This window comes from Herpailurus yagouaroundi, unplaced genomic scaffold, assembly GCF_014898765.1.
Source record: "Herpailurus yagouaroundi ecotype Mexico unplaced genomic scaffold, PumYag 28, whole genome shotgun sequence".
NCBI classification, from domain to species: Eukaryota; Metazoa; Chordata; class Mammalia; order Carnivora; family Felidae; genus Herpailurus; species Herpailurus yagouaroundi.
Genome location: NW_024412376.1, coordinates 76,493,915 through 76,508,963, shown reverse-complemented (window position 1 = coordinate 76,508,963; position 15,049 = coordinate 76,493,915). Strand labels below are relative to the sequence as shown.

At 36.5% G+C, this 15,049-nt stretch overlaps 1 protein-coding gene across 18 annotated transcripts in view; it reads right to left on the bottom strand.

Moving 5' to 3' along the window:
• The window catches only part of COL25A1 (collagen type XXV alpha 1 chain), a 470,156-nt gene that overhangs the window by 208,179 nt on the left and 246,928 nt on the right, over window positions 1-15,049 (bottom strand). For all 18 annotated transcript variants that reach the window (XM_040476457.1, XM_040476443.1, XM_040476447.1 and 15 more), the window contains exons 3-4: window positions 12,599-12,643; window positions 10,538-10,545 (exon numbers count right to left, since the gene is read on the bottom strand). In XM_040476457.1, the coding sequence (XP_040332391.1) occupies window positions 10,538-10,545; window positions 12,599-12,643 (53 nt within the window). The remainder of the gene's footprint in view (window positions 1-10,537; window positions 10,546-12,598; window positions 12,644-15,049) is intronic.

Sequence of the window (15,049 nt, the reverse complement as noted above, 5' to 3'; positions counted from 1 at the left end):
CACCCATGCCAGCAACGCAAGGCAGAGAGGATATAGCCCCAAGTGAATGATCATTTTTGGTCACAATGAGAAGAGTCTTCTAAGATCATAACTATCTCCATTTAGATATCTTACCAATAACTCAGACTCAAAATACTCAACATTGACATCTTTTCCCCTTTTATAAAAGGCTCCTTTTTTGGAACAGCTGTTCCTGCAGTGTCCTATTCTGTCTCCACTGTAGAATCATCCTTCACTCTTCCTCTGGTTCACTCTTCATATTCATTCTAGAAGTCCTATTACTCTTCCTTGGTAACTTTTGTCAGATGAAGCCCATCCTATGTATGCTTTTAGACTAGCCTAGATTTTCTTCATGTTTCCTCCAGGAGCTACCCTGCAAGTTACTCTAAAACCAATCACTCTAAATTTTTTGCTTACCAACTTCACATAGCTTTTTCTTTCTTCCTTCCTTCCTTCCTTCCTTCCTTCCTTCCTTCCTTCCTTCCTCCCTCCCTTTCTCTCTTTTTCTTTCTTTCTTTCTTTCTTTCTTTCTTTCTTTCTTTCTTGGGGGGGTGTGGGGGTGTGGGGAAGAGTGAGCTAGTAGAGGAGGGACAGAGGGAGAGGGGGAGAGAGAGAATCTTAAGGCTCCATACCCAGCATGGAGCCTGACTTGGGGCTCATTCCCACAACCATGAGATCATGCTCTGCACTGAAATCAAGAGCCAGATGCTTAACTGACTGAGCCACCCAGGCACCCCGCCCATAGCTTTTTCTATTAAAATTTAAAGTTCATACTGCTAAGTCTGGCATTCAAGGCTCTCCATGTGTAATCCTGACCAATCCTCCCAGAATGACCTCTATTACTTCTATCAGGAGCCACCTACTCCAGATACCTTGGCCTCTCCAATGGCTCATTACCACCTCTCAGGACACTCTCTCCCTCTTCACCGATCCAATTATCTTCCATCTTTCAAGTCTCAGCTCAAGTTCCAAGTTTTCTAGCCATTCATATGCTTAATGGGGCTTCCTCATTCTGAACTAGTGCTCTGACTATCTGGCTCATTCATTTGGCATTTAAGTATAACATGACTTGTGTGGTTGATAAATAGTAAACATAGGTGAAGACTATTTTCTTGAATCAGATTAAAAGCTGTCTGAGACAGAGGCTATATTTTTAAAATAATATACAGAACAAAAGAAGGGAGGGAGAGATGGAGGGAAAAACTAAATGAGAGACCTTCCTTTGTACTCACAAGCTGTGAGTTACAACTTGGCACGGTGTGTATCTTCCATCCAAGTGTTATCCCATAGTGGGAATACCATCGTGTTTGGAACATCCAAGTGTTTCCCATAGTGGGAATAATCAAAAGAGACATTTTAATAAAATGTGCTGTCCTGAGTATGCATGAGTTTTTCACTTGTGGTTGATTTGTATTACATCCATTTTACCTCCTCTGGGTAAAATGACTGATAGGTATAGACACCACGGTCAGGGAAAAAAGTGATGCATGGAGATGCTCTGAAAAGCAGCACCAAGGCCTTCTGTATTGGTAAACACAGTGGACACTTTTCAGTCTTCATCCTATTTTCCAGTTTGCAGTATCTAGCACTGTTCACCACTTTCTTCATTTTAAGACTTCTTCCTTTGTGTCTCCCTTGACTGTAATTAGTCATGATTCTCCTTCCACCTCTCTAAGCACTCCATCTCAGTCTTCTTTAAAAGCTCCAATTTTCCCACCTATTTCTTAAATGACAAACTCTAAATTAGAGTGGGAGAGGGTGTCATCTTCATTAGCTGAGTGGCCTGATAACTTCAATCACTTCAACAACCAGCTGTACTTTCATTATTCCTAGAGATCTCACTCCAGCTCAAACCTCTCCTGAGTGGAATACCAACGTAGACAACTGGCTACTGTATGTTTCCATCTGGATGTTCCATATGCATCTCTAACTCCTCATCAGACCAAACCTCCCCTGCTTTTTCTATTCCTTGTTCCAGTGGCCTGAACTATTATTCCCCAGAGGAAGGCCTGAAAAATCACCCCCACTTCTCCCTCCTCCTCATCCCTACATCTAGTCACAAATTTCTTCCATTTCTACCTCATTAAGAGCACCTGAATCTATCCCATTTTCTACTTCTCTCCAGGCTACTGTATTCTCAGCTAAATATCTGCAACAGTGATTTAGTCATCTCTTGCTTCCCTTTTGTCCTCCTCTTGTCCTTTAGGAAGAGTGATCTTCTAAAATGTTTGTCTGACCATGCCTCCCCACTTCTTAAATCCTTCAGACTCTGTATACTCTCAGGGTAATGACTTAGCATAGCATGCACGGTCCTTCACAGCTTCATCCATTCCAATCTCTGCTCTCTTGATTTACTGCCTAATCTCCTCCCTGAACTTTACATTTCAACCTATTTAATATGCAGCTTCCCCAAATGCCATTCTGTCTTGTGTCTCAAAGCCTTTGAAAATGCTAGCCTCCCTGAAAACATTGCATTACTTAAATTTTTCATGTCAACTACTCCTTGACTTACCATAGATCCAGAGGTGTCCCTGATCCCGTCCCAACCCAAACCTAGGTTATTTATCTGCCCTGTTGTTCTTCCACTGTACCTGGACATAACCCAAGTGTACTTCTTCTCACATAATATTGCTATGTTTTTGTTTTGCTTTGTTTCTACTAGACTCTAAGTTCCTAGAAGAGGGAATTCTTTCTGTATTATAGTCTAGGACCCAATTCAGATCAGACAGGTCACTTGATCAACTTAGGCCAAATGTAAGCCAATTTCATGGTGTCCACATAACTGGAAATTAAAGAGGAGCCAACATTTTATAAGAGGAAATCATAGCATTTAAGTAGCTAGTTTGGAAGAATGGGGACACCGAGGCCTTCTCTGCAATCACATGCCCCACAAAGATTATTGAATGCTCACACAGTCATGATGAAATGACAATGTATCCCTTCAATTACTCATTTGACTTCGTTCAAAATACTAACACTCAAAGTGACTCCAAACTTCTTTCTAATAGCACTTTATTTTAGAGTGGCTTTCTTGCCCAGGGCCCACAAATCCATAATTGGGGAGGTCATATAATTACTTCCCCATTTGTCCCAGAAGATATATGCAGGTGCACAGGCAGACAGTCCTAGGAACTTGGCAACATGACTAAGTATTTGGTCACAAGAAAGCCAAACAGGAAAGAGTGATGTGACACCCCATTTGTTTGTAGACTGGCTATTAGAAAGGTTTGCAGGTGTCTGATCACCAACCAACAGCAAAATCTTTAAAACCACGAGGTTCTTTTTAATAATTCTGACTGCCTGTGCTACCTGTTGTTTTTTTTTTATTTTTTTAATCTAAAGAGAAACACTCTTATAGCTTTCTTATTTCATCTACCAAGTATCTTTGAAAGAGAGAGGATCCGTGTCTAACCTCTCTTTGGTTTTAATATCTATTTCTCACCAAAGAGTGACATTTGCTTACTTTTCAAACCTTGTAAGAGTTGCTTTAAAACTGTTAGTCATTTTTTTTTTCACAATACTATTACTAAACATTAAGCTTTCACCTGAAACAATTGGGAATATGAAACAAAATAGATAACCAAAATTGTTTCTAGTTGAGGAGGTCACTCTAAACCCAATACCATGTAGACACAAGGTTATGAAGTAACTCAGTGGCATGAGAGACAGGACAGAGAAGAGAAAGCTGTAACAGGGTCTGATGTTGCTGAAAGATCTTATAAGTGCTTAAAGTTAAAAAGCCCTCATTATCAATGATGTTACAAAGCAACCTGGGGGTCCTGGAGCTTGTGGCCTGGCATTAATATCCTACTCTTCTTATAAAGCAAACCCCAACCTAAAAAACAGAACAAAACAAAACAAAACCCAAACTCTTCCTTTTTACTTTTTTTTTTTCTGTTCAAGGATTCTAGTGATAATAGTTTTGATGAATATTTTTCTCTTCTAAAATGTTACAATAAGACAGAATTCACATTATTACCCAAGTGACATACCCATGTACATCTCTCTGGGGATTTCTAGCTATTTCTATTTCTCTCTTTCTCTTTTTTTTTTTGTTTTCATTCTTTCTTTTCCTTTCTATTTCTTAAGGAATTGTTTCCAGACAGAGCAGCAGAGATTAGCTGTTCACCAAATTTGTTTACCTTTTCTTCTGAGCCCACAGCTACATTTCTTGATCTCCCTCACAGTTATGTGTGAAGATAGACGTTGACTCTTGCCCAAGGAATGTGGTCAAAAGCAATATAAACCATAAAAACCTGTATCTCAGGTGGTGGCAGAAGAAAATCTTTCTAACTAACCTTTCACTCTCTTTCTTTCTTTTTCTTATCTCATGGCTGCGTATCTATGCCCAGGGTAACTTTAGAACACTCATATGAAAGACAGCAGTCTCCATCACTAGATCTCTGCAAGATAGCCCCTCATCATGTGTAAGAAATAAATGTGTATTGTGGTAGCTACTAGCATCTCAGGGTTTGTCTGTTACAATAGCTATAGTTATTCTAAAACAGATGGCATCTAGAAATAGACTACAAGAAAAAATAATGTTGCAAAAACTATTGCCAACATTTTTGTATGTCTATTTCCTCCTGCCCTCCTTCCTTTTAAGCAACCTTATTTACCTCAATTAGTGGGTCTTTACCCTTTATTTTTCCGTTTTCAAGAGTTCTAAGGTTCTGCTTAATCTGGCACTAAATCTACATAAACAATATCAGAGGAAGCATTGAAGCAAATTACCACTGAGTACAGTTCCCTCTTCAAACATGGCAGCTTGAACCACGCAAAACAGAAGACATAAAAAGACACTGGGGAATCTATTCCATGTAAGAATTATAGTTATATTTTCTTTTTCTACCTTTTATTCCAAGACACAACTTGTGTGCAGTGTCCCAAAATGAACTACCCATCTGTGACAGCCTATGGTCATTCTATTATAGCTATGTCCCCAAACAGCCTTTAGACACAAATTGATGCTCCAGGCTTGTTTTGTTTGTTTCTCTGGTCTCTTATGGTGACTACATCTGAATTTATATAGTCATCCCAGAATCACTGCAGTGATTCTGCTTCCTATAAGATGCATCGTTTGTTCTCTCAACAAGAATACCTTATTATTATGGAAAAAATAAGTCACCACACATACAAAAGCATATTCTTTGAGCCCAGATAGAAACAAAAGTATTTTAATAATTAAGCAGGAACAAAGAATAAATTAAAGAAACATTTGCTGAAATACCCCAAGACTATTTTATTCTTAGTTTTCTTGAATTAGATGATTTATAAGCTTGTTTTGAGTAGCCAGCAATATGAAAGAGCACATGGAGTTGGGGTGCCTGGGTGGCTCAGTCGGTTAAGTGCCCAACTTCAGCTCAGGTCATGATCTCACAGTCTGTGAGTCCGAGCCTTGCGTCAGGCTCTGTGCTGACAACTCAGAGCCTGGAGCCTGCTTCAGATTCTGTGTCTCCCTCTCTCTCTGCCCCTCCCCTGTTCATGCACTGTCTCTGTCTCAAAAATAAATAAAAACATTTTTAAAAAATTTAAAAAAAGAAACAGCACATGGAGGAGATCTACAGATAACTAAGAAAAGCTTAATATGAACCATAGATGATAGAGGGAAGGGCACAACAGAGAAGGCATTTGCAAAGAAAGTGGTAAATCTTAAATCTTACTTGCCTGAAAAACATCTTACAGAAATATGGGGTAGAAAGGGGCTTTGCAGAGAGCTACAGATAGACATGGGTTCAAATTTTGTTTCTGCCTCCTGCTAAATGTGAGCACTAGGGCAAAATAACTTGACTTGCCCAACGCTCAGCTTCTTAGTCTATAAAATGGGTATAATAAATCTCTAGTTCACAAGGCTGGTATGAGAATTGGTCTATAAAGTAACACATAGGTAGGAAGTTACCATAAATTGTAATTATTAGTGAATCTGGAAAAGATTTACTATTGACTTAAAAGTCATGTTGTTTTTTCAGTATGAAGTAAAGATATCAGAGTTTTTCATCTAAAATTTCCTCAGAGATTTCTTTTTCCTAATTCATCTACCATATTGGCAGAAATAGCATTGTAAGCTTAACTTGGCTAAGTCTGCTTCATTCATCTGTCAACAAGATTCTGGGCTTCAAATTGAGTTGACAATTGCTGAAGGTAGATGGGACAGAACAGGCTACACAAGAGCGTCGTATTTCGCACCTCAGAGGGTTCTATGCTACCAACAATAACATCATATCTCTGTCAGTCAAGCACAATTATATGGCTTGATAGACTGATACAAATACAAAGCCAGTTAAAACAGGTCTCTGGACTCTTTTCTGGCTACAGTTATAGGGCCTGTTTGAATATCAGAATAGCGTCTCCTCTGGGGACAAAAGGACAGAGAAACCACATCCCCCACTGATTCTAAGAAAGGTCAAAAGTAGTGCAAAATTTGCTACATTTAAAAACTCTGAAATCACTTTGTAAATTTTTATCTGACTCTTTGCTTCTTATTGAAACATGATTGCATTTCTAAGAAATCCAAAGTAGGCGGTACAATTTCATGGCATATGGAATCAGGTAACACAACAGTCAGGCAAATCATTCTAGAAACCCATTTGTGATATCCAAGCTGGGCATTCAAGGCACTTTCATGGATTCCTTTAAAGCAATGTTTTATTACATGTTACCTTTATGAAAAAGAAAATAGAAAGAAGTACCTGTTATTCATGTAAAAGTAAATTACACATACTATTATAAAATTGCTTCATTGCAGCCTTTTATAATGGAGACCCCTATGGTAGCAATATCTTTTTGTCAAAATAGATAACCGAGTAATAAGCTGAACACCTTCCTAAAGAGTGAATTGATACGTGGGATCTAATTCAAGTTGTATTTCAACTTTTAAATTATAAATGACCTCAATATGCAAGATACAGAAACTGACAGAAGAAAAAACACTTCAGCCACACACTAATCTAGTGGGATATATCCAATATATCAAATGAAGATGTAAATGTAAGGTTGTAAAATTAAATTTTATCATTATGCTTTTTTGTTTTTTTCATTTTACTTCAGAGTGATTACTTCAGGAGGGCAATGAAAAGGTGACTCTTAGTGACAAAAGAGATCTGTTACTGTCAATCAATCTTTCATTTGTTTGTTTCATAAGTGTCCACATGCTGTTTTTTGCCCAACTGAGCACATGTCACAAGTGAATGACAAAAAAATACAAACCCCAACACCAGGTTACACTTCATAATCTTTCTGTACATGGGAAGCCATGGCAGCACAGAAGCTCGTGGCAAGAAGGAAGCTTGAGGAATTTCCTTGTGCTAAGTATTCTAACACAGGCTCAGTGTCACAAATTGCTCACCAGAAGGAAGACTATGGAATTTTTCAGACTACCTTTGTGCCTTACATTGTATTTACAGGATGGAGGCAAGGGCAACTGCCATTACAATGGCAGCGTAAGCATTGATGTCTTCCTGTAATTTCTTATTTGTGCAGATAGCTAAATATACTTTTTAAAAACACAAAAAAGGAAAATAAAATTTCTCTAAAAATAAAATTACAGAAACTTTCAGATTTCAGTTCATGGAAAAGAAATGGAAGGGGAAAATACACATAAAATTAAATGATGCTAAAACTAGGAAGACTATGGTCACTTTAAGTTATAATTGTTAATAATTGGATATTATATCTCAATATATCATGGGTAAACCTATTTAATCATAATAATGCCACTGCTTACTGATTTTTATTCAGATGCAAGATATATAATGGAAATATTTTATAGAGTGATCTCCTCTGAAGTAAAATTTGATGTAAGGCAAATACTTCTTGAAAATCATATATGAAGGTTTATTAGAAATTAGAGCTTCAACAGGATTCCATTATAAGATATTTCACCCATAAGGATTCCCATGATATGGGGTTCCAAGTACTGTAAGACTCCATTGTATTAGTAAAGATAGCATAATCAATACGTATTTTTTTTCTCCTTTTCACAATCGATGGTTTTTCATCTTACCAAATGTGAGTGACTTATCTTTTAGTCAGTATAAAAACTCATGATTATACCTTATTTCTTAGATTTGATGCGGTTTGCTAAACACATTACAACTTCTTTAAAATGCAATAGAGATGGGACAGTATGAATGCTTATTTTATGAATTAACCACTTTACATTTTTTGGACATGTTTTTATTATACACAGTTATTTATATAAAGAAACAGGATTGGACCCATGGCCTACCACTGTTACACAATGATCCATGTTGCAACACACTCAAAACTCATAAGGAATAGGGATAATGTGGTAAGTGGAAAGGGTTTGAACCAGACACATCTAACTGAATTCCAACTTTGTAAACCCTCTCTAGAGGTAAAACTATTGATAATTAACCTCTATGAGTCTTCCTCACTGAACAATGGGAATGGTAACACCAGGAATTTTGTGAGGCAAAATGGAAGTATGTGTGTAAAGTTCCTAGACTATTGCCTGCCACATGTAGACATACCTCATTATTATTACATTTCACTTTTTTGGGCTTCATGGGTATCTTTTTTTTTCAAATACAAAGTGAAGGTTTGATAAGAGACTGTTAAAAACTGAGAACAAACTGAGGGTTGATGGGGGTGGGAGGGAGGGGAGGGTGGGTGATGGGTATTGAGGAGGGTGTTGGGATGAGCACTGGGTATTGTATGGAAACCAATTTAACAATAGATTTCATATTTAAAAAATAAATAAATAAAATAAAAGACAAATGCATTAAAAATAAAAAAATAAATTTAAAAAAAAGTGAAGGTTTGCAGCAATCCTGCGTTGAGCAAGGTACAGGCACCACTTTCCAATGGCATTTGCTCACTTTGTTTCTCTGTGCCACACTTTGGTAGGTCTCATAATATTTCAAATTTTTTCATTATTATTATAACTGTTAAGGTGATCTGTGATCAGTGTTTATGATTCAGTGAAATCTCAGATGATGATTAGCATTTTTAGCAATAAAATATTTTTAATTAAGGTAGGTACCTTATTTTTTTTAACATACTGCTATTACACACTTAACAGACTACAGTATAGTGTAAACATAACCTTTATATGCACTAGGAAGCCAAAAATTCACTTGGCTCACTTTATTGTGATATTCGCTTTATTGCAGTGGTCTGGAACCAAGCCCATGATATTTTCCAGGTATGCCTGTACTTGGGGCTTAAACACATTAGTTCTATTTTCTTTTTATATACTAAGAAAGGAAAGAACAATTAAATCTTTAGTGGAGATCCTGGACTAATAGATGTTTCAAGAAAGCAGGATCTAGATGGCTGCCTAAATTTGTGAAGGACCAAAGAAGAAATACTAGAACCCGAAATGTCACCATTTGGCAGAAGCAAGATTTAACTACACCTTCGCATGTCTAATACTTACTTACATCCACATCCACACACACAAAAAAGTCTTGAACTCTCTATTCTGGCTGTAATTTCCAGAGTTTCCTCTGGGTAGTAGTGGTTTGCTTCTAGCTTTAAAGACAGAGGCTTAAATATGAAGCGAAAGAATAAAGTTCCTAGACCTGGGGCATACCATCTGCCTAGCATTAAGCAAGAGCTGAAAGTCAGTTACAGAAGCAAAGTCATTTCTAACATGATTTATGTTCCACCCTTGAACGTGGCAGGAAGACTGCAAAAGATATTTGGAAGCCAATGCTTCCTCTGAATAAAGTAAACGAGTATATGCTAAGCCCCTCTCCCTGGACCATGCTGGCCTGTTAGATAAGTTGCCAATGTGGAGTCTTTGAACCCTGGAACAAACTGGCTATTTGGGATGAGAAAGTATCTCAAGGCCAATGATCATGGCTACCGTAAATGTACAGTGGACAATGCAAACACTGGGGTCAGACAACAGATATCCAGGATATTATTACTCAAAAACACATCCAGCTCAAAGCTGACAAGATAATCTGTTCCTGTGAGTGCAAAGCAGGCTGGAATGCGGCAGCTCTGACCTACTCAAGGAACGAAAAAAGAGAGTGCAACTCTCCAAGGGCTCCATCTCATGTTCTTTATGCAGGCAAACTCCAAGGGACTTCAAAGGGAGTGCTGCCTAAGGAGGGAGTACCAGACCAAGCCCCCGGGGGGTATCATTTCCATGATCATGTTGCCATCTACATTTGGTGGACTGGCAAATGCAAATATTTCAGATACAAGTTTAAACAGATGAAAAAAGAAGTGCGAAATAGCTTGGGGATTTGCTTGCAAGAGAAACCTCAGAATTCCAGGAAAAGTATTTAATATCAGGAGCTTCGTAAGTTTGTCCAAAAGTCCCAAGAGAGTAATTGGCTTGTGAGCGTATCAAAAATAAAGTCTTTTTTAATTGACACATATTACACTTCAACATATCCAAAATAGTGTACTAAAAAAATAATTTCCCTATGTTAGATATCCTTCAAAGGTCAGTAACATTTTTCTAATTGAAATATAGACTATATTTTGATGTCTTAACATAGTTTTAATATACATGATCCTGATTAACGTAGAAGATCCCAAATGCAGCAAATATACTTACAGGAGGACCTGTGGGGTAGGGGTGGGGTGGAGAGAATAAGAGAAAGGGAGAGATGAATTAGTGAATATGCAAAATATGAAGACTAAATAAAAGATGAAAGCATTGACATAATCATCATCAAAATACAAGGGACAAAGAAGTCATCTAGAGTTCAATGGTTCTTAATCTTTTTTTAGGTCATGGACAACTTTGATATCCATATCATAAAAGTGTATTTATCCATACATTTTATCCATATCCATTTCCATTTTATCCATATCATAAAAGTGTATTTACATCTACCTGCACACAAACTTTATATAAAGTTTCAATGGATGTTCAGATTCCCTGAGGCCTCTCTATGAATTACTGAAAGGCTCATCTTAAGATGGCCTATTTATATAGCTAAAAATTTAAATAAAATGTGAATCAGGAGGATCTTTGGTCATTGATGAGAGCCCAGTTATAAAGAATTGATATATAACTTTCTGGAGTTTGGTAAAATGGCTAAATGAGAAATGTACCCATTATTTGTTCTAAAAATGTTTTTCATTCAGTAGCATTGTCAATATAAAAAAGACTAAACCCTGATGTTTATATGTTTCTTTAAAACTATGTATTTTCATCAAAACATAGGCAAAGTCTAAGAAATTTCAATATTTTGCACACTGTATGCTCAATTAAAACACAAACACAAGTTTTTAGTAGTCAAGAAGTTAGGAATTGGCTTTTTAAATTTCTATAAAACTTCACATAAGTACAAAATTTTTACTTTCCCCCCCCAATCCTTTTTATTTCTTTTGACAAAGACCAATTCACCAACTATTTGACTCTGCTAATGTTTTATTTCTTTTTCCTTAAAATACATTTATAATCCATCTTTAAATATAAAACTGCATTTGTGAAAGGGATACCTCTACAAGCTTCCAATTACTTAGATTAAATGAGGTTGAAAGATAACTTTTAGGAACACTTTTAAGGGAATTAAGCAGGTATCTTGCCTAAATTAGTAAATTTTTCATAAATCTCTTTCACTTCAACATATTTTTTTCCAAAAAGAAGAGGAAATGAGACAAAAAACTAAAAACACTACAAATCAATCTGTTCCTTTTTTTTCATAGATCAGTATTTTTACTGTTTCTACTGGAAAAGAGCATTTCTTAGCATACTTGAATCAAACCTTGAATTACTTTCAAAGTGAAGAAAAAACTCAAATAAAAAATGTTTTTTGAAACCAAATATCCAAATAGTGTGTGCACCTACTGTTTGACTTGTTTTATAAAGTCTAAGGCTCCAAAACGACCATGCGAAGTCTTATCAGGCCATCAACTCTTCCTTGCAAGGTACGAGGAAGGTACATATAGGGATTTGGCCTAAGAGCAAAAACTCACTGGAATAGGCATCGGGACAATTGGTTCTGTTTCAAGTTCTGCTCTTAAAAATTTGCGTGGCCTTGGCTGGATCACCTGACTGTTCTGGGGCCTCCATTTCCTCGACTACAAAATGAAAATGCTGGATTGATTACTAAAGCTGCTGTCATCACTAAAATCCTAGGGTTATATGAGAGAAATAAAAATTCCAAATTTTGAAATGAATGAGAGTAAAAGCATGACAAAATTGTACCAGTTGGATAAAATAACAATAAACCTTTCCAAGACATGTGCCCCAGTGTCCCAAAGCAGATGTTTTCACAAAGATGTGTTCTCACAAAGATGTTTTCTCCATGCATGTACATGTATGGAGACAGAGCATAGGTGATATTGCCACACTGTATGAAGCTAAAAAAGTCTCCACTGTACACAAAAAGGACCAACTTAACCTGATACAGTAAATCACCCCAAATTGGGTGCCAGTGGTTATCAAATTTAACAACTTAACAATATTTTCCAAACTTCTATCTATGGTTTGATGGAAATAAGGAGGTGATACAAAAAAAAAAATTCTAGGTCGAGTAGAGAAGATTTGGACACATGCACAAGCTTGTGGGCAACCTCCAGCAAGACTATATAATCATTAATTAGGAGGAACAGATGCAGGAATCTAACCAAAACATTAATGACAAAGAGCAGCTGAGAGACTTACCAGATTCTCCTCTTCGGCCCCTCTTACCTCGTTTCCCCGGAGGGCCTGAAATACAAAGAAGAATTTTTTGAAAGTGGTTTAATATTTTTTTTCTTACTCCAGAATGGCTAGTAAATAATTATTGATGTATTTTATCACTATTTTTAACTAATAACCTCAAAGAAAGGACCAGATATTTGTAAAGGCCAGCTTATCAGCATAACTCTTAAGCTTCAGTTAATTATGAAACCTATGCCAGATGTCTAATCATCTAGCATTACTTAAGAACACTGAACATTCAGACTTTTTATTCATGCTGCCTGTTTACCATCAGTTAAGATGAATTTAATTGCAAATTGGTACTGAGATTTCATGTGTCTTAGGAAAATTTCTTTTATAAAGATTTCATTGTATTAATAATTAAAAGTGCTAAGTTCAAGATTATAGTTTCTCTTCAGTCAGGTTCATCATGATTGATGACTTCCTTGCAAATATTTAGTTGGCAGTTAAATGTATATATTTGTAATTGGAATTATCCTTACAATATTTCTATTTTATTAAATATGAATTTTCATATATTAGAATTTCTCTTATTGAGAACCAGCTGAGTTAAAGACATACTCTTTAATTGGAAAGTGTTTAGGTACTAACTATAGGTCTCATTTTTTTAAGGAGCTATTTCATTACTGTCATTCAGTAAATAGTCTTTATGATGATCCCACTTTGAAAGTAGAGAAAGACTTCTTTTTTTCCAGTGAATTGCCTATAAAGACCACAAAGCTAGTATGTATCAGATTTAACACAAGATTCTAGACATTCATGGCTTTCAATTATATCATTTCTGCCCTCCTTTCCTCAAGTAGGAATAGTTCCCACTGAATTATGAATAGAAGAGAATAATTAGGCCACAATGAGAATTAAGGTCTTATAATATTTGCTGTAATAAAGAGGCCAAGGAAAATACAGACCCTTCTGGTTTTAAAGAATGAGCTGCTGAGTTGGACTGATGACTTCCAAACTCTAGAAAGTTCAAGACACAAGCAGCACAGGCCTTAGCAGTCAGCCGGCTCCCAACGTGATCCTGAGCTACCAACTTCCACATGGAAACACTATCATGAGAATAAAAACATCAGTGGGCCAGTTAGTTTCCCCTCAAGCCCTTACACAGAGTAAGTCTGGTCATCTGTGTTTCGTAACAGGTTAAAAACAATCAAGCAATAAAATTGATTGAAAATGTTACGAGAAGCAGCAGAGTCCAAAATTGTTATTCAAAATTTCATATTTCTTTCTGTATTCTGGACTAAAGAGAAATTTCTTGAATCATATTCAAGATATTCTTGGCCAAACTTAAAGCAGAAGAAAAAAATCACACAAATAGGTAAACTCAGCAGGACCCTAATAAGTATGAAAATACATATCTATTTACACCCGTCCAAACACACATGCACAGAAATATATTGACATATTCTCATATATACAATGTCTTTAAGATTAGGAATCAGATTTTTTTCTATTATAAAATTACTTAAACTAAGAAGTATTTAGCAACAAATATATACTTCTGATGTCTATGGTCTGCATAGTAAGGGTTTATAGGTTAATGTATAAGATATCTATCTGCCCTGAAGAGGGAAAGAAGTTGAAGAGATTACATAAAATAACACATATGAAAAATTTGTTAGTATAGTGTTGTGAAGACAGCACCTTGAGTTTATGCTCTGATTTATTCCTTCTACTCAAAACATATGGCCAATTATAAAAAGAGAAAAAGTTTTTAGAAGAATTTGTATTCAAAAAAGAAACGGGCATGTCCACAGGCTAGAAATGGACCAAAAATGCAAAGTGGGAAGCAGGGATAAAGCCATGAGCCTGTTGGCTCTAGTTCCAGACATAGAAATAATGGCCATAAGTATGATTCCTGGAGAGTAAATACTCAAAAGTTTTCTAACCAGAGTCAGGCTCACTTAATAAAGCCAGTGACTTGGAAATGCTGAAGATAAGCTGAAAAAAAAAACCAGGTCTCTGGCTTAAAGGCTGAAGAATATGGACATAGTCTCTCAATCAGAAAACCAGTAGATGCTTACTTGATGCCTAATTCTATCATATCTACAACATATATCTAGGACAGAAGTCTAGAAATGCCATTTTATTTATTTTTTTAATGTTTATTTTTGAGAGAGAGAGATACAGATGGAGAGCGAACAGGGGAGGGGCAGAGAGAGAGGGAGACACAGAATACAAAGCAGCCTCCATTTCTGAGTTGACAGCACAGAACCTGACGAGGGGCTCGAACTCATGAGCTGGGAGATCATGACCTTAGCTGAAGTCAGATGCTTAACCGATTGAGCCATTCAGGCACCCCTAGAAATGCCATTTAAAGACCAGTCTGGTCTAGAAGGCTAAGGATGTCAGGGAAAGACAAACATAAAAGAGTTAGGTAAGAAAGGGTGAGTACAGAGGAAAGAAAAGCAG